General features: G+C 38.8%; 1 protein-coding gene across 1 annotated transcript in view; it reads left to right on the top strand.

Annotated features, from left to right (window-relative positions):
• The window catches only part of LOC110389599 (serine-protein kinase ATM-like), a gene marked incomplete in the record, with an annotated part of 46,046 nt that extends 28,666 nt beyond the window's left edge, over positions 1 to 17,380 (top strand). The window contains 16 exon segments of the mRNA XM_021380305.1: positions 1,491 to 1,610; positions 2,553 to 2,770; positions 3,464 to 3,671; positions 4,599 to 4,712; positions 5,143 to 5,301; positions 6,405 to 6,543; positions 6,920 to 7,002; positions 8,317 to 8,457; positions 9,255 to 9,371; positions 10,530 to 10,679; positions 12,047 to 12,212; positions 13,147 to 13,233; positions 13,315 to 13,429; positions 13,636 to 13,699; positions 14,351 to 14,487; positions 14,617 to 17,380. Of these exon segments, the coding sequence (XP_021235980.1) occupies positions 1,491 to 1,610; positions 2,553 to 2,770; positions 3,464 to 3,671; positions 4,599 to 4,712; positions 5,143 to 5,301; positions 6,405 to 6,543; positions 6,920 to 7,002; positions 8,317 to 8,457; positions 9,255 to 9,371; positions 10,530 to 10,679; positions 12,047 to 12,212; positions 13,147 to 13,233; positions 13,315 to 13,429; positions 13,636 to 13,699; positions 14,351 to 14,487; positions 14,617 to 14,800 (2,202 nt within the window).

Below are 26,097 nucleotides of genomic sequence, written 5' to 3'. Positions count from 1 at the left end.
CCCCAGGCAGCCTGATCTGGTGGGGGGCAGCCCTGCCCAAGGCAGGGGATTGGGATTCACTGGGCTTTAAGGTCCCTTCCAACCTAAGCCGTTCTGTGATCTTTGAATCCTCTCTCATTTACAAGCACCCTGGTGTGTGAATTTTATGTTGTACTTCTGAAAATGGAATCCTACCTCAAACCGGGAAATAGTGAGATCAGACTTAACTTGAGCAAGTGGCTCTGAATCTCAGGATGAAATTCTTATAAAAACCTGTAAAGAATAGTTGAGCTCTATAGCCAGAGTACTCCTCCAGTCTGATTTGTAGAAAAGAACATCCAAAACCAGGCGTAGTTTATTTGTTATTCCTTTTGATGGTCTACTGTACCATGAATTTGTCCAGTCACTTTTTAGTATAAGTTTTTAATATCCAGGAAAACTCTGTGACAAGAAAATTTTACTGCTTAATTCTCAATGTTTAAAGAGGATATAACTTGGTTTTGTTCGTTTTGAACGCTCATCTTCATTCAATTCTCTGATCTTGAAAAAACAATAATTATATGTTCCCTGACTCGGTTCTCCACAGTGAGGTAATGTCTTACAGTTACATTTCTAAACAGGGGTAACTATCTTACAATCTGTTGCTGTATAGAGGAAGTCTCTCCCCCCTCCCTTCATGCATCACTTAATATTTTTTTTGCTGGTAGTTTCATCTGTGTTTTTTCTTTCATTCTATTTATTGTCTTGTATTGTCTGACAATATCAGGAGTTGCTTGTTCTCCTTTGACTTACATGATTGCTTCATGGATCAGTCGATAATGGCGTCCAAGAACGTTCTAGTTTCACCTTCCAATATTATATTTACCGTATTCATATAAGGAGGTTTTGTCTTTTCACAGCCTATGATACTCATCAGCTTGTTACAGTCAGTGTTGCCGCCTTGATCAGGAGGTCTTTATTATGTACCCTATACTAGGATTATTTTGGAAACTTGTCCTGCTGTAGAATTAAAGCTGAGTTTCCAATCTGCAGGCAAGTCCACTGGAAATCTACTCCATTGTCTTTTCAGAGCACTTTTTAACCAAGTTTCCATACAGAAGTCTGCCTGAAAAATTTTAACGATCGCAGATAGCGCAGTACCTGATCTTTCCTATGTTGTGCACAGTGGTCATTCAAATTAAAAGGGTATATTGGAAATAACTGTTCTGGAAACACACTCTGAATTTATTTTATTTTTATTCAATTTTGTTATTATTTTATTATTTTTCATTGTTTAAACTTCAAATGTTTTAAAATGAGTATTGTCCTTACGTGATTTTAAGTTATTGACTACTATGTATGTGGAGAGTAAATGACGCTGTAGATGCTTTATATGTAACAGACCTAACAAACTAAATTATGTCTAGAGGAGTGAAAAGTATAAATTGCCTACCTAATATGTCAGTGTTTCTTTTCATTTGATGCTTTCTTTTTTTCTTTTTTTTATCTCCCTAAAATTTGCTTTCGTAAAGGTGGAGAATGATCCACACCTGAAATTAATGTATACAGAGTGTCTGAGGCTGTGTGGAACCTGGCTAGCAGAAACACGTTTGGAAAACCCTACCGTCATCATGCAGAAATACTTGGAGAAGGTGCATTCAGTCTTTGAAATGCTCAGTCTTTGAGATAATGCTGTTGTAAATATTTTGTTAAAATGTCAAGTACATTTTACAATTCAGCCTTTATTTTTCTGGATCAAAAATACAGATTCTTAGTAAAGAAAAAAAAAAACAAAAACAAAAAAACCCACAAACCTTATAGTTTCACATAGCATTTTATAACACTGTAATCATATAAAGTATTCACAATATGGTTTTTAGAATTTAATGTGAAACATTTATTAATATTGGCTTTGAAGTGATAATGACTTATAATATTTGCCTTTTTCCTTCCACCCCATTCCCATCTTCTCACCTTCAAGACAGGTAATTGACTTGGTCATACTTACTGTATGGGGATTGTGTCTGTAGCAGTTTCATCCCAGGTGCTGGAAAATCTTGCACTAATGCTTCAAAGTACTGACATTTTTAAAAAATCTTAGCCATGGCAGAAACGTTTTCGTTAATATGTCTAGTGTCCCCACATTTCTTTATTTCTAATCTGCAAAACTGTAGCTTTAGCTGCTTTTCTCTTTCACTTTCTATATTGTTTCTTCACTCTGGTAATTTGAAGCAGTTATTTTCACAAATAATCGCCTTCTCTTTTTGGCACTTTTTGACTATTTTCTATTTTTTTTGTATTTTGATACAAGGTTGTAAAACTTCATGTCTAGTTAATCTAAAAGTAGGTTGTACTACAGAAGTAGCCTGATAGGTTTTATTTTGTATTTATATATATCCCATCAGAGGCATCCTTAACTAACATGGTTAGTTCAGACAAGCAAGTGGCCCTGCTTGAACCCTGCTTGAAGGATTTGTGCAGGATGACCTCCAGGAGTCCCTTCTATTCTGTGATGATAGTTTGATCAGGTATTGTGCAGTACTCAACTGTGTATCTGATTATCAGCCTTACCATTATTGTAACTTCTCTTTTAGGCTGTGGAAATTGCTGCAAGGCACCATGGAGACAGCAGTGATGAACTGGAGAAAGGAAAAACAAAGGCTTTCCTGTCTTTGGCTCGTTTCTCAGATAATCAGTACCAGCGAATTGAGAACTACATGAAATCCTCAGAGTTTGAAAATAAGCAGGCATTACTGAAGAAGGCCAAGGAGGAGGTTGGCCTCCTGAGGGAGCGTAGAGTTGAGACAAACAGGTGAGCATTCAAACTGAGAGGTGGTTACTACAGAGCCATTAAAGGTTTCATCTTTACTAATTCTCTGTCCATCTGGGCAAGTGGTACAGCATGGTTCACATCTCTACAGCAGTGGCTGAATCTGTAGTCCTCATTACCTATAGTTACTGAACTGTGCTAGGACATTGTCTAGGAAAGTGCAAGTTGGTGTGGGCCAAGACTAAGCCAAGGAGCTTTTCATGTTTATTCCCTGTTTGATAGAGAAAATGTTACAGAGTAAAAATAAGTGAGTGTGACATTTTTTTCCGTCAAACATCTGGTGAAAGTTTAGAATTCATCTTAATATAGAACAGTTAAAAGAATTAGTGAGAGCAGTTGCAAGCAAGTGGTAAAATAAAATCTGAACTTCAGTAGTTGGAAAGCGATGTTCCTACATAAATGGTCTGTACTGGATATTCACATTTATACCAAGATTGAGATTAAATCATTAGAAAGAAAAAGGACACTAAGTACTTACTTGGAGTGATGGGTTTGTTTGGACATGCACCAAAGGAATAGCTTCCACAATTCCATTTCACAGATGTTTTTTTTAATTGTGCTTTGACATACAAAACAAATTAAAAAAATAAAATTGGTAAGCACCAGAACTAGGGACGGCCCAGTCAGTTCACGGAGAAATAATTCCTTGTTTAAAAATAATGTTTGTTCACATAGATATACAGTGAAGGTTCAGCGAGAGCTTGAGCTGGATGAATGTGCCATACATGCCCTAACTGAGGATCGTCAGCGTTTCTTGTGTAAAGCAGTGGAGAACTACATCAACTGTTTGCTAAGTGGAGAGGAACATGATATGTGGATCTTCCGACTCTGTTCCCTATGGCTTGAAAATTCTGGAGTTGATAGAGTCAATGAAATGATGAAGGTACATCTCCTGCTGTTTTTCCTCATTACACTTTTACATTCAATAATCCATCTTCTGCTCCTGTTTTTAGAAGATGTATTGTGCTGTACTGAATGCTTTTCTTTGTATTTCCTTAACTTTTCCATCAAAACTTGCCTTTTCCAGTCATTACTGCTCATCAGTTTGCTGCTTATCACTGACAGCTGTCATTCTCACTGCATTTTAATTTTATTTCAACTTAATATAGCATTTTAATTTGGCAAGTCTGTAAGATGAAACATATTTCATGATCCTTCACTGCTGCCAGTGTTGCTCTTTACATATCTTGAATACTACCCGTGTCTTTTTCAATGTCCATTAGTATGTTGTTCTAGAGATATGTCTCGTACATACTTCTGGGTGAAAAGATGTTCTTTTAGGCTATCTGTAAAACACAGTAACCAGGGACTATTAAGGTTGTCATTCTCTAGTTGGTTCTATAATTTCTGCAGCGATGCAGGGTATCTCTTCATTCTTACATGAATGATCTGAATCTATAACAGGGATCGTAATTTGTTGCTTCATTTTGTCTTATAATTAACTTTGGAGAACAGTAAGTTTTCCTTTACTTGTATTTTTAACACACAATTGTTTATTGTCTTAAGCTAGATTGTAAATTGTTTTTTTGTTTTTTTGTTTTTTTAATTAGAGAATCTAGGTATGGGGGTATTCTGAATTAGTGTGTCTCAGCTCTGCTCTAATAGAACAACAAATACTCTATTTGTCACCAAGGCCTAGGAATATGAACTGAGGTGCTGTTACACTCACTGGATTGCCATTTGATCACACAGCAATAATTACTCTGTTTAACAAACCAAACCAAAATGTCTCCCCCTTCCCTTGTATTTTATGATTCCATTACTTTTTGGTGTTTAATGCAACTTTTTAACTGAATTTTCTCCACTACAGAAAAATGCAGAGAAAATCCCTTCTTACAAGTTTTTGCCTCTGATGTACCAGCTGGCTGCTCGAATGGGAACCAAGATGATGGGTGGTCTAGGATTTCATGAAGTTCTGAATAATGTAATTCATCGTTTTTGTACCTGAAGATATTTTAACTGGCATAGTGGTACATTCTCCTAAACAATATGCATCTTCCTTTGTGCGGTCGTAGCCCAATGAGTTATGGACGTGATAAGTGCTTATTAAAATGAGTGATGCAAACTCAGTATTATGGGGGGATCTAGGAGGGAAAAGATTGGGGATTTTTACATTGCTTACATCATTGGTTTTGTTGTTGTATAAAAATAGTCTTCTGCAGATACAGAAATGCATTTTGAATATATTACAATTGTGGAGGTAATGTCTAAGTAATTCCTATTCTTTCTTTCCCATGAAGAGTTGTAGAAGCTCAAAAAACTAGTGTTTCTAATTAATTCATTGTTTCTAATTAATTCATTTTCTTTCTTCTGTACGCTTTTCAATAATGAAATCTTTTTGTTTTCCCTGACAGCTAATGTCTAGGATTTCACTGGATCACCCACATCACACTTTGTTTATAATATTGGCTTTGGCAAATGCTAACAAAGATGAACTCCTGACAAAAACAGATGCAAAAAGAACAAATAAGTTAATTAAAAACGCACCAAAAGAAATTTCACAGCTTGATGTGGTAACTATGAAAAATTCTATCAGTCAGTCTTGTAATAAATAAATATTCTATCTCTGTTATTTGTCTTAAGGGAGATTTTATTGTAGAGCTCAGCAGCTGACTTTTGTTAAGAAAAATTGCGAGGAAAGAAGTATATTTTTATGACAAAAAAACTTCCTTTGTACATGAATTGATAATTACTTTTGAAATAGGTTATTACCGAGGCTAAACAAAGCAAGGTTAACATTTCCTGCAACAAATACCCGTGTTATTGCATAGAATTTGTGATAAATGTCCTTTATTTGTTATTCTTTAAGTAGGGACTTGAGTACGTCTGTTGCTGAAAGTAGATACCAAATGGAGTATCTTTCTGCTTGAAATGATAACGTCTGTTCAGAGTGTTTAGCCTTATGTAGCGTACTTTTGTTCCTTTATGTGACATTAATGTTGACAGCCATGATGATATGTAATACTGAACTGCAGCTTTGTACTTATTTTGTGACTGTTTAATTTTTGTTGGTTCGTGCCCATGGAATCAACACGTCTGGATTAATGCCCCTTCTCTCCCTCTTCACTATAATCTGGCATGATTGTTTGTCATTACCCTCTTACCCCTCACCTGATACAAATTCGCACCACACTTGTATGTGGCTTTTTTTGCCTTCCTCTCAGATTTCTATTTCTTACGTTATCCCACCCTTAGGAGTTGGCTTATTCTAAACTGAACTAAGTCTGACAGCTTTAGGTACAGAAGGGACATGTGGTCAGGTTGCTTCCATTGCATTCAGGCTTCTACTTCATTTGGGAGGAAGCACTGGAAGCAGGAAGATAATGAGAGAACATCCGAAACCACCTGTCCCTTTTTTCGGAAGAATTTTTGCAGTTTTCTTGCAGTTTGACTGGGCAGATTTGCTCCCTTTCTACCCTCAATAATATTCGATTTTCCTCTTTATCTGAGAGATAAAAAGCTAATCTCAAAAGAGCTGTCAGTTACTGCAATTTTCTGTTTTCATACAATTGATCTCAACTGTACTTAAGTAGCTGCATGCTATTGTGCATCTTTAATTGAACAAAGTGTCATTTGCAATATCTGATTTTTATATTTTTATATTTTTATTTTTAAGGACAGAATGGAGGCTGCTGGAAATATAATCAACATCATAAGAAAAAGGAGAGCTCCCATGGTTAGAGATATAGAAGCACTTTGTGATGCTTACATCACATTAGCAAATGTAGACGCTACTCCATGGAAAACTAAAAGAGGTAACTCCTGAAAAAATGATTTAATGATTTTCATTTTTAATAGTGAAGATACACATTACACACATTCTTCAATGAAAAAAGCTAAATACTGATATTTTGTTAAAGGAGATAGTGTGCTAACATTGTGCCCTGCTTTTGATACACGTAGAATTTAGCTTGAATTAAAAGTTGTAGGCGTTGTTTGCGCTGTAAGATTTGGACTTTTTGAGTATGAAACTCCAGAAAACTCCAGTTGTCCTGTGGTCATCTTCATCAGCTCAGAACAGAAGTATGCAGTGGGATGTTGGGTCCCAAACGCAGTGTAAGCTGTGTTTTGTGAACTTAAGTGTATGTTTATAGTTCTAAATGTAAAGGTATGAATTCTATTTAATTACAGGAGGAATAAGTATTCCAGATGACCAGCCAATTACTAAACTGAAGAACCTGGAGGATGTTGTTGTTCCTACCATGGAAATTAAGGTGGCTGAAATTGAAATAATTGTACATTATAATATTACATCTTTGGATTACCTTCAAGTTTTTAAGACAGACCATATATCTCTTCATTAAATTCTGGAGTTCTTTACAGGTCAGCTTATCTGGGGTACTTCCCTGTGAGGTGGGGGATGCCAGCTGAGATCCTTCTCATTAGAAGGTCTTTAGAAGGCTTTAGTAGACTTTGACCCAAAGTCTTAGCTTTACTAGTTTGGGACTTCTTTTATGAAGGTGATTTTGCCACTGTTCGCACTGGTTAGTCTTTCATCATCAAAAGAGGTGATGAGATCCCTAAACCACACAGAAGATCTGGGAATCTGAATCTCTTGTTTTGTAGATGCTAGCTCAGAGTTTTAGGGGAGCATTCAATGTCCGGAAAGCGGTAAGGTTTAATAGGTATGCCTCTTCTACTGTTCCTAATGGGCTAGCTCATATGCTTTAGCATACAGTAGTGGTGAACTATCCATTCCAATTAGCATAAATTGGTGGATATATTGGCACTTATGTCCACATCCTTGGGCACCTGAGGATATTTCCTCTACCTAGGAAACCTAGTGGTTTCAGGAGTATGTAATTTTTGAGCCAGCCATCTAAAATTTAAATTTTGAAACTGGACTTCCCTGCGTTGAAGTTCCCCTGGCTGTGTCTGTACAGCTGAGCAGACAGGCCAGGGAACTGTTTTAGGCTGTTTGACTTCAGAGGCCCGAAGCTGCCGCTCACGCTAAATAGCACTTGTTTGTAGAGCCCTCTTGGTCCCAGGTGTTGCTCATCTGTAAGGTGCAATTGTTATTTTCTTTGTTTTTATTCTTCCCCTGTTCAAATGATTTGAAAAAATAGGAGATCCGTAATGTGAACAACTTGAGTGCTACTTCCTTACAGCTAACTGAGTAGGGTTGCTTTGTGGCACGAGGATATGCAGGGTGGTTGAAGATACAGATCATACAGGTGTGGACAGTTTTAGAATCATAGATGGGGTCCATTTGCGGCCCAGTGTAAGCTTAATGTCCTCCAACCACACGTGAATATTTTCTGGGAGAACACTGGTTGGCATAGGCTGAAGTTGTGTCACTGTTTGTTGGGAAGTGTACAGCACCAGGTCCCCTCTGCCAGTGAGGCAAACAGGGAGGAATCACTCATGCCTTTGCTCAGCATGTTCTTGTAGCTTTTAAGGGTATTATCCTTGCAGATATGACAGAACACTTACATTAATATTTAAAATGTGGCTTGCATACATCTCATTAACATTTTCTCTGAGGCAAATGGAGGTATTATTTCTATTAAAGTGATTTGTAATTTCAGGTGGATCCTACAGGAAGATATGAAAATTTGGTGACAGTAAGGTCTTTTAAGCCAGAATTTCACTTAGCAGGAGGTCTGAATCTGCCAAAAATAATAAATTGTGTAGGATCAGATGGTAAAGAAAGGAGGCAGCTGGTGAAGGTAGGTTCTGTCTGTTGTAGTGGCAATTCTTAAATCGTCACGTCATTTTTCTCTAGTATCACTTGTGTACCATAAGCTAACTTTACAGGGTTCAGTTTTCTCTGTTCAATGATGCTTTAATAAAGTAAAAAAAGAAACATCTTGTAACGTTCAATATTTTTGTAAATACCTTTTAAAAATGCATGTAATATGCAGTAGTATAAAATAGCTTACCTGACTGTTACCAGGCCTGCTGACTTGTGCAGCCATGTCTCAACTACTGACCTGGAGTGTACATCAAATAAAAACGATCAACGTTTTGTGTACTGCATCTCCCTTTTTCTTTTTTTTTTCACTCATATAACAGTAATTACAATTCAGAGACAATGCAAAACATGTGGAGACACCTAAATATCTAAACAGTTTCTCAGTGAACTCAGTTGGTTTCACTCTGCCTGGCCCTGATGCCTTGTAAACATTCAGGATGTGCTGTGAGAATTCTGATTGGTGGTTCAGAGTCGGATGATTATAAAAGTTCTAAAGGGAAACGGGAGTCTCTAGGCATGCTCTGTCTGCTCAGAATGGCAATACCAACTGATACTGCTCCAGCTGGATGTTGGATTGCTACATACTGAGAACAAAGCGCCTTTTGTGAAAAAAAGGGTACCTTAAGGTACATAGGTTGTTTGAAACCTTAATTGAATAGCATGTGTGAAAAGAAAGTGGCTAGTCCAGTTAATGATGATTCTAAGTGGCAGAACAAGAAGTTGGATGCTGAAAAAAGTGCTCTTTAACTGTTCGTTCTATTTATGCTAAAGGGCCGTAACGATCTGAGACAAGACGCTGTTATGCAGCAGGTTTTCCAGATGTGTAATACCTTGCTCCAGCAAAACACTGAAACACGGAAGAGAAAATTAACCATCCGAAGATACAAGGTAACCCTGCACAGCAGAGGAAACAATACTGCCCATACTTGATGAAACGTATTTTCCCGCTCTTCTCTTTTTAACCCAAACGTAAAACTATATTTATGTAGGTCACTGTCCCTTAAAGTTTGGAATAAACTTATTATGACAGATCATTTTTTTCCAACCTTTAAAAAGCTTCTGCTCCTTATAGATGGAAATATTGTTCAAAGCTTTCTATATAAGAACTTATAACTGAAGTTAAGTCATTCACAGCCCTCGAATGGTAAGTTGCTCATAATTAAACTTGAGCATATGTTTGTTCATGAATTCTCATTAATTTTAGTCATGCCTTTAGTCATTCCTTGCAGTAGAATTCAGAAGTTCTGTCTGGAGTCTGTTTCTGCAGGCTTTGAATTGCAGATCTATTTCTGTTGGAATTGAGAATACAGCAGTAAATTCTAATTAGAAATGGAGAAAGAGCATTTCAACAGAAACTTTTCCTCCTTTTCCTTTTTTATGTGTTAGGGATTATAGCAGTAGCTGTGGAGGTGAACCCTGCGTACTCTGAAAGTTTAAGTTCTTGTCTTTGACAAGTGAGAACTGTGCATTCCAGAATCTCTAGGGGAACGTATCTGAAGTGCTAGCGTAGTCCAAGAGTTCACAGGTGGAGTTTGAGTCACATTTTTAAAATAATTTTAAATAAAGATGCCTGGTTTTACGTGTTTAAAAATGAACAGGAATGGAGAGGAAGAAAGAGGGGATTGTGTTATGAGAAAAAGAGACTTCCATAAGAAAAGAAAATTGAGGGGAACAGTTTGGAGCTGTTTCTCTGAGGCCAGGAGACTGTTTGTTCTCAAGGCCCATTCCGTCTTCTAGAACACTGGTCCAGACATGGAAACTGGGCAGAATAATTAAGTTGTTCTGAAGTATGTAGTGGAGGGTTCTCTGGGCTAAGGAAAAAAATGTGCAAGTATTTGCTAGAAAAAACGCTGTGTTCATTTTATGTGTGTTTACATACGTATTAAGACCATATGTTGTGGGCAGCTGTACGGTTTGGTCTTGTGTCTCTTTAAACAAATGCAAACATCCATCCACCCATGCTGTGCAGGATGTATAGTTGTAGTGGCAGGGGGGGGGTGTGCGTGTGTAACTCTCCCCCATGCAGTGCTGGTTTTGTTTGTGCAGGTAGTTCCCCTTTCTCAGAAGAGCGGTGTGCTCGAGTGGTGCTCAGGAACGACGCCCATTGGGGAGTTCCTTGTGAATGCTGACAAGGGAGCCCACAGGAGATACAGGCCTCACGATTACTCCAGTTTCCAGTGCCAGAAGATAATGATGGTGAGTCAAAGTAACTAAAGAAAAATATTCTGCCACGCAGAGAGGGTTCCTTTATGTTTTTGATATGTAATACTGAATATGACCTGCGGTACGGTTCAAATAGATCTACAGACTGTTCTGAATGCAGCTTGGGAGGAATTATTACGAAATCAAAATTGCTGAATGAATTCCTGCTGTAGGAAACAAATGAATACAGCTGAATCTCCAAGAAGTCTGTTAAATGTTTTCTAGAATGTAAATATGTTGGAATTTCAAAATAATCATTGCAGTGACCCAAGAGATTGAATATAACGTTACCTTAAATTAGCTTATAGTCATCATGTTTCTCACTGCATTAAGAATAAAATAATTTTATTTTTAGGAATAAAGCAAAATACCTGAGTATAAGAATATGATTTGAGAATGCAACTAAGATGAATTACTGTCTTAATTGCCATAAGACAGCATGAAGGGGTCTGGCTCCTCCTGTGCCCTGATAGCCACGTGCTCCCCACCCCTGTGTCTCACCTCACAGATGAGTCAGTTCAGGGAGCTAAGCCATAAGAAGGGTAACTTTATGTAAAGTGGCAGAAAAATCCTTGGTTCCTTAGATACAAGCAGAGAGTGGGTCTTTGTTCTGCTGATAGGAAGCTGCTAGATGGGTTCACCTGGTTCCGTTTAGTTCTGCAAACTTTTGCAAAAGTACAAGGCCAAAAACAACAAGAGGAACAGTTGTGTATGTGATGGATAAGCAGCTCCACCCCATTTAGGGGTAGTTGGCAAATCTGTCAGCTCACATCACACGCTGCAGTCACCACATTTTTGGATGATGTACATCTCCACTTCAAGTCAGGTGCCGCTCTGATACCCACTGCCGTGTGTAAAGGACAGTAGGTAGACTCAGCGTTGTCATTGCTGTTTCACATGTTACTTTACAAAGCCATGACTGTGCAAGATCTTATATCCTTTCATATCTGTATGGTATTACCAGACCAAAGGTGTATTTAATTTTAGCTTGGCACAGCTTTTGCAAGTGGGTGAATGAGAGTAACTTTCTCACAATTACATAAAACCACAGAGAAGAATGCGAGGGGAAATCCAGCAATACATGTTTACCTGTACGTGTATACAAAATACACACAGCTGCTGAACCAAAGAGATGGGAGTATGTTTTTCACATGTACCTCATGAGTTGTGTCTGAAAATAGAATTGCTCAGTAAAGCAGAATGCTGGGTGTATTAATGCTTGCTGTTAAAGGACATTCATTCATAGCTCAGGGAAGGGAATGGGAACAGCATTTGAAGGGTGGGGAAAAGGATAAAAAAGAGGAACATATTTCCTTCCAAAGCAACCAATCATGCGGAGAACATTTTTTGTGTGTTTAAAGGATGCACAAAAGAAACATTCTGAAGAGAAATACAACATCTTCATGGAGCTGTGTGACAATTTTCAACCTGTGTTTCGTTATTTCTGCATGGAAAAATTCCGGGATCCAGCTGTGTGGTTTGAAAAGCGGTTGGCGTACACTCGCAGTGTGGCTACGTCTTCTATAGGTATCACACTGAACTATTAACATGGCTTTCTGAACTATGTAAAGAAGAGGTTTTAACAATTTGGAGGTAATGGCTTTTCTGTTTTTGTCAGCTGTCAGAAAAGAGGAGTTGGAAGGGGGCAAAAAATGCCAGCAAGAGCACCAGCACTGTTTTTGTAACTAAAACTGCTGATTCTTCCCCCCCTTCCCTCTTTCTTTCTTTGTTTCATAGAGTATTTGTGTGTTTAGGTTAGGTTCAGGTGGTTTTTAAACTTACCAATTCTATTGTTGTGCTTTAAGAGTTTTTTTCATTTCATCTCTACCCTCAAATCTTTTAATTTTACTTTCCTTGTACTGGTGTCATTTGGTGTGACTGAAATGATTATTTAAATTTGGCATTTTTCTTTGATTTTTCGGTCTCAGTAAGGAAGTGTATGTACAGAGGTTCTGGATTACTTCTGGATGACTCAGTTCTGTATTGAGTCTCTGGAAGATATTTGTTAGCGTATTGTATACGTTGCAGTATACTCTGTTTTAGAAAATTACTTATACACTTAAGGGAGATTTAGATTAGATGCCAGGGGAACATTTTTCACTGAGAGGGCAGTGAGGGACTGGCACAGGTTGGATGGGGCCCTGGGCAGCCTCAGCTGGTGCCTGATTTATTGGTTGGCAAACCTGCCCACAGCAGGGGATTACACCTAGATGATCCCTTCCAACCGAAGGCATTCTATGATTCTACAGTACACTCCCTTTTTTGCTGAAAAATTAAGTAAATCCACAGTTTAGCAGAATTCAAATGACCAAATTTTATAGGAAATTAGTGAAGTGGCATTTGCTCTTCAGCGTACTAATATGTTTACATGTGTTAAAGTGATTCTAATAGTTTTTTGCAAAGTTTTCCCTGGTTTTTACGGCATGTACTTACGGTTTCAAGACTTACCCTTGTCTTTCAGTCGGCTACATCCTTGGACTTGGAGACAGGCATGTTCAGAATATCCTGATAGATGAGCAAACTGCAGAACTGGTGCATATAGATCTGGGTAAGATCTGGGAGAGATAAGAGAATCCTCGTTTATCTTTTTTTAATTTTTTTTTTTACGTGTATTTAATCTTTAATTTAGGAGTTGCTTTTGAGCAAGGTAAAATCCTTCCCACACCAGAGACTGTTCCATTTAGATTAACCAGGGACATTGTGGATGGAATGGGCATTACTGGAGTAGAAGGAGTCTTCAGGAGGTAAGCGGTCCAGTATTGCATCATTGGGTGGGGGCAAGGAGGCAGCAGAGTACTTCTGGCACTATGGTTGTTTTATGTCAAATAGTCCCAGTGCTTGAGGGGAGACTTAGATTTGGACATTATCAACAGAAAACTAAGTGCATTTCTCTAAATCACACGGTGTTATTCATGTAACTGTTACAATGATACAGTAAAATGTTTTCTAGATGCTGTGAGAAAACAATGGCTGTCATGAGAAATTCTCAGGAAGCTTTGCTGACTATTGTGGAGGTAACTGTTTTTTCATTCTTTTCAATAGCCACAGTATCTTCAATTTCTGGTCTTTGAACAGGTTACTATACCAAATACTTACATGTTTTTTGTTTGCTTTCTTGAATTTTCATTTAGTATAGTTGATCAGATTTGTTAATTCAGTAAAATCAAGCCCAGTTTGCATTTTCTCTGGGTTCTATTTGTTTCAGACATACAGATTTCCCTCTTTGGTATATAAAATACCTGTGAGTGTCTTTTAGCCTCAGAGCCGTGTTCTTTGCATGAGTGGTGCCAACTGAAGTAAATACTTTTTGTGTAAGTCACAAAGAAGAGAATTAAACTCTTAAGCAGTCTATACTGCGCATCAAAAATTAATAATGATATTTAGTGTCTAGAAATATATGGAAAAAAAAAGACCTCTTCATTGCTGCGATGGGACCGAATGTCAAAACTGAGTCAAGTATGAAGAACACAGACACTTGGCATGATCAGCTGTGGTTTTATTGTTGTATTGTTTGCTAAGCAATTTTTCCGCTCCCCCAAAAAAGTCATAATATTAAGGAAATTATAGTCAGCATGAGCATCAGCTGAATGTTTCCTTTCCTTTTAAGGCACTGAACTAGCTGTAATTAACAGTTGAAATTAAATGGATGCTTGTTTACGATGTAGGTTCTGCTCTATGATCCCCTTTTTGACTGGACCATGAACCCCTTGAAGGCTTTATATCTGCAGCAGAGACCAGAGGATGAGGCTGACATGAGCTCTACGCTCAGTGCTGATCCACGAGCATGTAAAAGGAAAGCCAGGTGCCGGATTTACTTTTGTTATTCATCTGCCAGCTGCACTGTTGCTGTGCTTTACAGTTTTGTGTGTAAACATTGCTCACTGTGTTCAGGATCCACATCTAGTGCTGCTGTTTTTCTTTTTTCTGCCAGCAGTGATGACAAGAGCTTTAACAAGGTGGCTGAGCGCGTTCTGATGAGACTTCAGGAGAAGCTGAAAGGCGTTGAGGAGGGAACAGTGCTCAGCGTGGGAGGGCAGGTGAACCTGCTGATACAGCAGGCCATGGACCCTAAAAACCTGAGCCAGCTCTTTCCTGGCTGGAAACCCTGGGTGTGACTTGGAAGGATCCAGTAAGTTTGGGGAAGAAATGATTTTTCAGCAGCAAATGTCTTAGCATTTCAAATTTGTATTTCCGTATTAAACACTGGATCAGGTCAACTGTAAATGCTGATATGTATAGGTATTATGTTTTTGGGTGGTTTGTTTTTTCATTAATTTGTTGCCAAGGAAACATTATTTTCTTCCTTCACTTAAGTTCACAATACAGCGTAAAAGCAAGCAGTGCTTTGCTGTTCTCTGTGGCTTGCAGGGACTTTGCTCATACATAATGTTCTTAAAGCCTGATAATCATCACTTGTCTAACTGCTAAATATCAAGTCTTGCAGATAGTAATTCAGTATTGTAACACAGCTGTGGAGAATGGACAATCTGAAAAGCAGGCATGGTGAAATAAGTGTCTGGAGTGCATTTTAGGGGTGAGGGAAAGGAGACATTTACATTAAAGATAGTGCCACAGTGATAGTTGGCTGAAGTGCAACAGAAAACAAGAGAACTTCCTGTTTAATGAGCTGGAAATTCTGGATATTTTTTTTTAGCTTAGTTAAATGGGGTATGACCTTTGAGCCAAGTGTAATATTACTGCTTTTTTTTTTTCCTGGGGAAATTGTGCTAGTATTTTATTTTTATAAATCACTTACATTTTCTATTTTGCTATAGCATTACTAAAATGCTGTAAAATATATATATATATATTTTGTTTTTGTAACTAACTTCTGTGGTAAAACAGACTGACTCTACAGTGGTATACAAGAAATGCCTCTGAGCCAATCATTCTGTTTCACGAGTACCTTCAGAAACATTGAAGTTGTGTTTTAAGTACAAAAAACAATAGTAATTGTACTCATTTTTACAAAAGACATTGCTTCTTCCGAAATGAAAAGAAATAGAAATTTTCATTAGTGAGTACCGATAACAGAAGAATCTCGTCAAATAGCACTCTCACTGGTGTATCTAATAAATCTTTCTGAATCATCTCTATATTTAAAATTACGAACAAAATTTGGTGTACTCTCACGTTATCCTACATTACACTTTATGCATTTTTACAGCAGCATAAGCAAAGAATTTCTGGTCTAATCTACATTTCATTGAATTCTATTTTCTCACAGCTTTGACGCGGGATCTTTGTTATATATGCTAATACCAACATAATGAGAAGAATCTTTTGCTTTCATGATGCTGACATAAAGTTCTGTTGATCCTTGGAACCAAAAGTGCGTTGTGGCTTTTCTCTGGGGAGCAATAGCTCCCATGCTGGAATATTGCTGTTTGCTCTTTGGAAATGGAACTTAGGAAAGGCCTGAACAACAAACGCTTGAACAGCTTGTACTGTTAAGCACAGATTAAAGAAAATCCAGTTGTGCTTCCTCAAGTTTCTTTCGCATGCTTCTAATAGCAGACGTTCTTTAGGCTTTTTTATTTTTTAATATTAGAGCTCTCACTGATCATAGAAATGAATGTGTTTGGCAGATCCTGTCCTTCCTTCATGAGTTACAGATGCTCCACTTGAAAAGGAATACTTTCATCTTGCTGGGCTGCGATTTAGCCTCGTTATTTGAAACAAACACTGAAACCGTTCATATTAATACAACTGTCTAAGGAATGTCTAACTTCAGAGGAAATAATACATCTATTCCTCTGCTATGTTGTTAGCTTGCTGTTTAGTGTCTAGGTTATTGTGTTACCTGTGCAAAGCCTCATGCATCCAAATAGTAACCAGCAAAGATGGTGCTTTCTAATTATTTTTTGTTCCAGTAATTCCTTAATTTTTAAACATCAAAATTAGTGAATAGTTTCCAAAACTGTATTGTCTATAGATATACAGTTTCCATGTATAAGAGTAGAAAAATAGAAACCTGGATGAAAATGCTCTTTAATTCTGAACAATGGTTATAGCAGAAATGCTACTTCTGAAGATACGGTGACCTAGCAGTTGAGAGTCTCATATATTTACTATTAAGCTGCAGACACAGGAGGACAAGTTATGTTGCATTTTTAGTATTATTTTCTTCCTGGAAATTGTCTTAGTAATTTAAAACACATTTGGAAAAGATCCTTTCTGAGAAAAATGAGCAGTGAGCTGATACACAGGTGAAGAGTTTTTAACAGAGTTTGATTTGTTGAAGACAGCGATGTCTGTTTAAAATTAACTATTTCTGATGTAACTTCTGTTGGACAAATGTCCTCAGGAGTGCGCAGTGTAGCAGTGTGGGTATCAGCAGGTAACCCAGTTCAGAAGACAGAACCTGAATGAATTTTTCCATCGTCAGTGTCCCATGAATAGGAATCAAGTCAAACTGGTCACCTGGGGAGCTGCATCCTATTTAGAGAAAACCAGGATGTCCATCTGCGTGAGTGCAGATCTGGAAATATCGCTTGTTCTTACAGATAAAAACAACTGAAAGTAATTTTCCCAGAAACTGTGAGTTAGTTAGGTCACTACTGTCTGTTACTATGAAGTTCTGAATGTATAAAATACATTCATTACTACTACTTCTTGAGCACGCTAAAATGTTAGGCTTCGTATTTTCAGGGAATAAGGAAATGCAAATAGCTATAAAAGATCCCCCTTTTGAATCAGCTTATCTGTTTGGATTGAGCTGTGAAGAAGTCTTCTGCTCTTGTAAGGACTCCCTGATGATGATGCACTGCCTTCCCTGCCACTTCTAGGCTGAAGCCATGTTATGGTTGGATGCTCAGTGGTGCCTGACTGCTTCTACACTGTTAACTTTCAGAATTTGACTGTGTTCTTCACAGACAGGCAGGTGTTTGAGGCTTTTCTTTGCATAATTTTGTGTGTGTGTGAATAAAAAGGAGCTAATATTATGCTGACCACATTCCTTTGGGAGAAGGAAGGGGTAGAGGGAGAGGCTTTGTGCTTTTCTAAGAGCTGCAGAAGAAGGTTTTCCAGTCCCCAGTGATGGGCCGTATGCAGTCTGACTGTCCCTCTGAACCATGTATCCTGAATGCTACTTATTGAGAAGCCGACTCTCTTCTCCCAAAGTACTGTTCTACAGACAAGTGCAGGAAAATATTTGGCTTGTAGAAATTTTTCAGTCTCTTCATTTGTTCACACAAAGCCCCTGTTTTAAATTCCTGCTCTACCCTTCAATATTTCCTTTCCCAAAAGCAGAGAAAACTGAGCTTAAGGATTGGAAATTGTGTGCTCTGGAAATGAAATTGCTCTGGAAATGAAATAAGTGGCGTCAAAGGAGTGAAGCTATTTCCCAAAGTGTAGTTGTGTTTCTGCATCACAGATGGAACTTGTTTTATGGAAAGCTGGACAGCTATTGAACATAAAACGTTCTTCTGCCTGTGATGCTCTCAGCAACATGGTGGAATAGATTTCTCTTTCAGGCGAGATTAATTTCTTAGTATTTGGAAAAGTTCTGTGATTCTGTGTGAGATGTCAATGCCTGAAGTGCCAAAATGGCCACTCCCTGAGGTGTGTGAAAACCGCACCATTATGATTTTGGTGCATCATTGCACAGTGGAAGGTCACCTGATTTTCCCATGTCCATTACATAAGTGTATTTGTATTACTAAGGTACCTACTTTCAGTATTTATATATTTAAAAAAAAACATTAAAAAATTAACTAAGAGATTTTACTCTTTTCATTTCTCACCAGTCCCTCGTATGAGCCCATAGAGTTAGGATTCCCAGTTTGTTTTAATGACGATAACATTGTTCATAGCATGTAACCTCGATAAAGGGAGAGAAGATTAATGATTTTATGGGATTTTGTTTTTCACCTGGGCAAGGATCTTTTAGGTTCTCCCCAAAGGTGTTAAGGCTTCCATAAGAACAGCTTTGCCTCTTCTTATTGTGTCCCAAAACTACCTCTATCTGTGGTAGCATTCATCAGTTTTCCACAGAGATGGATTTTCACTTATAGAAGACAAGGAATATATTTGTAGGGCTTTCTCAGGTCTCTGGGGCTACTACACAATGATAGCTTTGGAACCTTTATCCAGAAGTGCTCTGTACAGACTGCAGGCTATATGAAAATAAAAGATTAGGCAGTTGTGCTTCATCTCTCATAACTTAGCTGAAATTTCCAGAAATCTTTCAGTCATTATACCTGTAAGCTTACCTTTGAATAATTTGCTGTTGGATTTTGGCCCAATCATAACTAAATGTGCATACACCCAATCAGAGGACAATGTGAATGCACATACATAGCCGTGCAATGGCTGTGCTTGCAGCATGCACGCTCCTCCACAGATCTTCCACCTCTGCTGTTCTGTTCTGTGAGGGAATTCACCAGGAAGTTTTATCATTGGCAGAGAGCTGTAGATTCAGCACTCGAGTCTCAGGCTGCCTCCAGCCTCCGACATGCCATGGGGGTTCTAGGAGCACTCGTCAACGGGAGAGTCTTCACTTGTGTAAGTACTTCCCATGGGAAATTCCCAAATCAAGTGCTTTCAGGGAGGAGAGGCCCTTACAGCGCTCCTGAGCTGTGTTCAGGCATTTGGCACTGCAGGACTGAACTAGTACTCCTCTTTTAAAATTGTCATTCCATGAAGTTTGCCAAGATATCTGAAATAACTCTTACAACATACAGATCTTTAATGTGGAATTAACATCAGTTTATACAGTTAAAATTTTAAAACGAAGTCAGTTACTCTAATCAGACGTAAAAACATGAAGCAATATCTAGCCACCTCATTAGTATCTCTCGCTCTGCCTGCCTTCATGTGGGTCTGCATTTCCTTTTTGTCTAGCAGACATTCAGACCAAGGATGGGTCCCTGTCTGGCTCCCTCCTGGGTACCATGTGCATGTATTGCCTTAGGCCCGTTGTACAAGGTTTTTGGTCCATTTCTGAAATAACTCTCTGTTGCAGAACAGCCTGCAGTTGCTGCTTTAGAATGATGGTGAATACTGTGTTGCACAAACAGGATGTAACACAAGGTTATCTGGGGCTGTTTGAGGATGTGAAGCGTGTTGGGACAGCGTGGGCTTGGGAGGAACCAAACCTCCTGCAGCGCTACCTGCCACCATTTTGGACGCTGTTCTTGGAATGAACAATCTTCCAAACTAAAGCAGAGTATTGCTCGGGGAGAGCAAGGTGGTGATGCCAGAAAGCATGGAAATTAGCCAGTTTTGAAGCACTTTGGAGAATCAGGGATCTCGCTTGCTTAACAAGTGTCATGCTTCTCATCCTCCTTCTTTTATTTAGCAGTGCAGACACTGACTTTAGTTAGAACCAGATCCAAGATGAATTGCACAGCTCTCCCGGGCTGCGAGCTAATCCTTCAGACAGTCGCTGTCCTTAGGCTTCCTCTTCCCCACAGTGACACTGAGTGCAGCAAAACAGCCCCGAGCCACATTGCCCACGTGAACTGCGAGCAGCAGGAAGCATTTTTGGAACAGGTTAAGACACAAAATCCTGGCAGCGGTCAGTGCTACAAAAAAGAATCAATTTGTAGCAACTTTTTCAGCTTTCAGTATGAAGTTTGTGCGCTGACATAGCAATCCACCTTGGGGAACCCCTGTGCTGTGCTCTGAGGAAATGTGTTCTGAAGAAGAAAAGTACTGCAAATACAATAGAGAGCAAAACTGGATTCCACTGTCATACGTGCTCCTAAGCAGCAGAGCCCACTACAAAGCAGCTGAGCTGTGCTTTTTCGGGCAGGCAGTGCTTCTTTAGTCAGCTGCTGTCATGGAAATTGTAATTATGTTTCACATCATAATGAAGCAGGAAAATACAAAGGAAGAGCAGCAAACCTACTGTGTAGAGTTTGTGTACATTGGGAAAAATTCTTCCTCAGAGAAGAGGTGGACTCACCGGTGCCACCTTTGGTCCTCATGTGGAGTCTTACAGGATGCTACTCTTAGAGGAAAGGGAACAGGAGATGCTGTTCTGTTATGGTATGGAATCTGAGAGCTCGTGTGGGCCACCTTGTAACTTAAGAAACTGAAAATCTAAACAGCGGAGTGGAAATGCAAGTCAAGATATTTAGGTATTTAAACAAGCACTACTAGTACCTGCTACAAATCCTTTAATGCTAACTTCAAATTACTGTTTTAGAAAAAAAAACAAATCAAGAGACCGTGCTTTTTGTGTTACAGAGATGAAGATAGAATTAACTGTCCTTAAGACTGCACGTCTAACCAGCTAGCTTCTGTAGCGATGAGACAGCACCTGATAGCATTGCTCTCCTTCTCGCTTATTATTGCTCTAAAGTTAAATAATATTTCTCATAAGATCAGACTACTCTTGGCTTTTAAGCACAGTTTGTTGGGCTTTTGTTTTTTCCAGACAGCAGCATGAATCCTAAATTACATCATTTTCAATTATGTAAGTGTCAGTGAGAACAGAATCTGACTCTTTGATTTTGTTTTGTTGTGTTGTATTGACTCACTAGTCCGATCAGTGGATAATGGTGTGAACACACCTATACGTTGCACAATACCTATTACATCATGAGCATGAAGAGCCCCTTGGCTATGCCAAAGCACAGAAACCAAGGCCTGACTGGTGCCCTATCAGCACAGAGCAGTCCTACCAGCGTAATTAAACCAGTTTTAAACCTTTTCATTTGGGTCCGTGAAAACCACTGTGGGTGCAAACCACCATGTGACACACAACTGTTTATAATGATCTCTTATCTGTTTATCTTAACCCTGTCATTTGCATGCAAGGTCTTGCCAGGCAATGACAATAAATGAGGTATTGTGTGAAGGTAGATCTTACATACAGAAAGATAACAAAGAACTTTGAGACTGCGGTTCTCCTCAGGGTATACAAGGATAACATAAAGCAACAGTGTTCTGTCATCATTCAGCTCCAAATTAGCAAGGTTTACATTACATGGAACATGGAAGTAAGCTTGTGGGCTCCCTGTTTGCACCATTCCTTCTGTCTTCGTGAACCCTTTCCTTCAGTCCTTGTTCTAATGGTTTCAAAGCCACATTAGAGATGTAGCTGAGAGGTCTTTTTGTATTCTGTTGTAAAGAGTTACTCATCGCTTAATTGAAGGCATACTTGAAGCTGCTGTAAATTAAGCAATGCTTAAAAAACTGTATGTAGGTAAAACCGTGTTAATAAATTAATCTGATGGTATAAAAAGAGAAAATATGTTTACATTTCTATTCTATAGTGCTGTCCAACTACTCTTTATGGTTACGAATGTCCTATAACCAAGTGATCTATGCACTGAGGAATTCAATGGATTTCTTAGCAGGAGGAAGACACTGTCACAACATGCCCCGTATATAAAATAAGTCCTTCACTTTGAACTCTGGCTGCTGCAATGCATTTAACATACCCAATTTATGAAGAACTCATCATTTCTTCCAAAGCCTTTCTATAAACTAATTAAAATTTCCTAAAAAATGCTTTATCAGGAAGAAAATTAGGGTTTCCTTTTGTAGAACGCCCTATTTTTTTTATTTTTATTTTTTACTGTATCAAGGTGATTTATCATTGTGCAATAATAGGGACGAGGTGTTTTTTCTGAAAGATTCATAAGCTCACTCCTAAAAATGGATGTCTGGTCTTTGTGTCATTTTTTGGTGCATGCAAGATGACACACATCTCCCAGTACTGATAGTACTAAATGTACAGAGAACAAAATGCTCCAAAGAACCACGTTTGCCCTTAGGAGATTGCCCGGTGTTCTAAAAATACAATCAAGAACGAAATAAACTTAATTATAAAATTTCTGTAAGTTCATACGCAGTTGTATTACAGCCTTGATTAACAAAACCATGTGTCAACAAGGCAAAACAGTAAATGAAAATCTTACTATATTATCCCAAAAGCTGATAAAATTTTGTATCTTAAAATAAAGCTACGTAACCTTCAGAGTAATCCAAAGCTATAGATAAAGTACACAGAAGTCTTGATGACTGCAACAGCTGTATATTTAAAAACACGCTGTAATGGACTGCTAAGGGTTTGGGATGCAGCCTACATGTTGCTATAGAGCAGTGTGCCTGGCAATAATTGCATATGTGACTTGCCTGTGGAAAGAAACAATTTTCTCAGAGAAAGTCATGATAAAGGTGACTAGTATACGCTTATTTTCTCAAAGAATAGCACCACCTGTGTCTGGAGTGAACTTCAGAAATAAGCATTGCACTGGGACCAGCACAGAAGATGTGCCTTTCACATGTCCTTTCATCTGGTTTGCCAGCTCACTGCACAATGTGGTACATGGATTTTTCCTTCAAGAAGTTAAGAAATCTTGCCAGGTTAAGAATCTATTTCATAGGCTTTTCAGGGTGGTACTCAGAGTCGTTTAACATGTTCTCATTTAGGATGTTACTCAATTATTAAATTGGGAGGAATATATGAAGATGCGTCTTCAGTGACAAATGTCAAAAAGGATTTGTCCATGAAAACTTTTTTCACAGAACATGTGAAATAAAGTCCCAGATGGCACATGGGGCAACTGTGAGGAAAAACAGACATTGGGAAAAAACAGCTTACTTTTCTCTACTCACTCTGGCAGAAAGAAGACTCCAAAAGTCATTGTCTATATGCCTGCACCAGCAACTGCCAGCATCATTCCAGCTCTTTCCAAAAATCTCCTCTTGCAGCAGCTGCCAGGGGTTCCGTTTTGTATAGTCCTCAAGGTTTTGGCAAACACATCTGCAACAGGTCTATGAGTGAATATTTTACACAAAATCCTTGGAGTAAAGTTAACCTGTAGAGTTATAACTATATTAGAACATGATAGAGTTTCCTTTTTTTGAATAAATATATTCTTCAAAATACACAAAACACAGAGAATTTCTAATAAACTTGGGTAAGGATTCAATATATGTGGAAATTCATAACATACTTCTTCAATGGATTAGAGAGGAGGCACCCATATGTATTTCAGGCGATCAGATCAATAACATATCTTCTGCATTTCTTTAAAGGAATTGAACTTCAGGTGATTCACTGCGTAACTCCACTCATTTGATTCAATCAATCGCTGTAATCAACCAGCAAAAACTGGTCTACCTGTTATGGTGCCAGAAAACACTAAAAATCTTGATTCCATCATCCATTTTTTGTCTAAACAGAAAGATATTGAAAAGCTCCAGCTATCTTCTTCTCCCAGGGTTTTCCTTAGGTGTTTTGGAACACTTTTGGTGATAAAAATGGGGAGCAGGTTGAAAACCAGAGCAGTTATTGATAAATACACCATGTGTTATCTCCCAGTACTAAGACTCAGTCTTTCCTGATGGAAATTACTTTGGTGAAAGATAATCACAACTACTTTCATCATCCATTGGAAAAGAAACATAAAACATTAGGTGTCCTTGTAAGTATACAACAGCTAATACGAGATAAAGTGACAGGGTATAACAAGTCAAAATCATATTTTTCCTTTTTATGTTTTGTCATGATTCCATCACTTCGTAAATGAGGAAAAAGATGGAGCTGTTAATTCGCACCTATGTATGTTTTCCTTAGTTCATTCTCTTTCTAAATGAGATTATCTTGTAAATAATGAATTGATTTATCACCCTGGCCTCTACACTACAACATGAACAGAAAAATAAATAGTGTTTAATATTCCATTAGCATCATGTATAATTGATGTGATATACATTATTGATGTTTTATTCCTAAGGCAATGATAAATAAAGAGGAGGAAGTCTGGAACAGTGTCCTGGTTTCAGCTGGCAGACAGTTCATTTTCTTCTTCCTAGCTGGGATGGTGCTGTGTTTTGGATTTGTGTGTTGATAACACAACAGTGTTCTAGCTGTGGTGAGCAGTGCTCACGCTAAGCCAAGTAGGCTCCATCTGGAGTTCTGCATCCAGGCCTGGGGCCCCCAGCACAGTAGGGATGTGGAGCTGTTGGAGCAGGTCCAGAGGACGGCCGCAAAGATTATCGGAGGGCTGGAACACTCTAGTACAAAGACAGGCTGAGAGAGCTTGGCTTATTCAGCTTGGAGAACAGAAGGCTGCGGGGAGATTTATTGCAGCCTTCCAGTACTTTGAAGGGAGCTTATAAGCAGTAAGGGGGAGTTTTTACACAGGCAGATAGTGATAGGACAAGGGGGAATAGAAGAGGAGAGATTTAGATTAGATATAAGGAGAAATTTCTTTACGCAGAGGGTGGTGAGGCCCTGCGCAGAGAGCTGTGGATGCCCCATCCCTGGGGACACTCAAGGCCAGGTTGGATGGGGCCCTGGGCAGCCTGAGCTGGTGGGGGCAGCCCTGCCCCCGCAAGAGGTTAGAGCTGGGTGGGCTTTAATGTCCCTTCCAACCTAAGCCATTCCATAATTCTGTGATTGTATGACTCTATTAAGTATGTTTCAGCTTCACATGCTGCCCTATCAGCAAGTTACTGGGGTTTCCCAAGGAGATGGCAGTGGACAGTCCCAGGACAGCCAACTCAAACTGACCATAGGGGTAGCCCGTACAATATAGCATCAAACTGAGCGGTGACACTGGAGGAGTTGGCTGGGTAGGCTGCTGCTTGGGGACTGGATGGGCAATTCCAGGAAGAATTTGCATTACTTGGTTTTCATTCTTTTTTCCTTTGTTTCTTTCTTATTTGACTGTCTTTACGTTAACCCACGAGTTCTCACATTCTGTCGGTTCTCTTTCCCATCCTGCTGGCGGTGCAGTGAGTGAACGGCTCTGTGGGGCTGGGCTGCCTGTCAGGTTAAATCGTAACTAACAGGAAATAAATAATTATGGCAGAAAAGCAAAAATTTAGAAAAACTGGTGAGCTAGGCAGCTAGGCGATGCTGGCAATAAATTGGCTTCCTTGCAGCAATTTTAGGTGTTGTAGCCATAACTCATAGTTCTTTATTAAATGCCTTAAAACCATGAGATGTTTACATAGGGTTATGTGATTTCAAGTTATTTAAAAATCAAATATCAAATGGCAAGTATTTTATGCCTAAGCAGATGTGTGTACCAAGACATTTGAAGTTAACGATTGTTTAAGCATTTACATATTATTTTTCAAACCTCTCTGAAGACAGAAGTCTATGCTATAAGCTCACTCTGTACCTAACAGAGCCAGAAAGCCACTTCCCCACAGCAGTCTCTCACCAGCCAAGATATTAACAGCCAGATGGAGTTAACAATTTCTTCCTGTTGTTCTACAAGTGAACCTTAAAGCTATGCTCCTTGCTGATGTCTCTCTGCTAAGCGACTCCGGATAGGTGGAATAAATCTGCCATAAAAATCAGGCTTCACTGAAATCAGCAGAAAAACTAATATTGAAATAACCAGAGCTCTGCTCTCAGTAAGAGCAGACCACCCACACATCTCTGAGTCAGAGAGATGGACTAATGCTCAGCACTGCAGAGACTGTGGATTTAGAAGTC

The sequence above is a fragment of the Numida meleagris genome, chromosome 1 (assembly GCF_002078875.1).
Source record: "Numida meleagris isolate 19003 breed g44 Domestic line chromosome 1, NumMel1.0, whole genome shotgun sequence".
Taxonomy (NCBI): domain Eukaryota; kingdom Metazoa; phylum Chordata; class Aves; order Galliformes; family Numididae; genus Numida; species Numida meleagris.
Note: the sequence above shows the minus strand (reverse complement) of the source record. Positions and strands in the feature narration are given on the sequence as shown.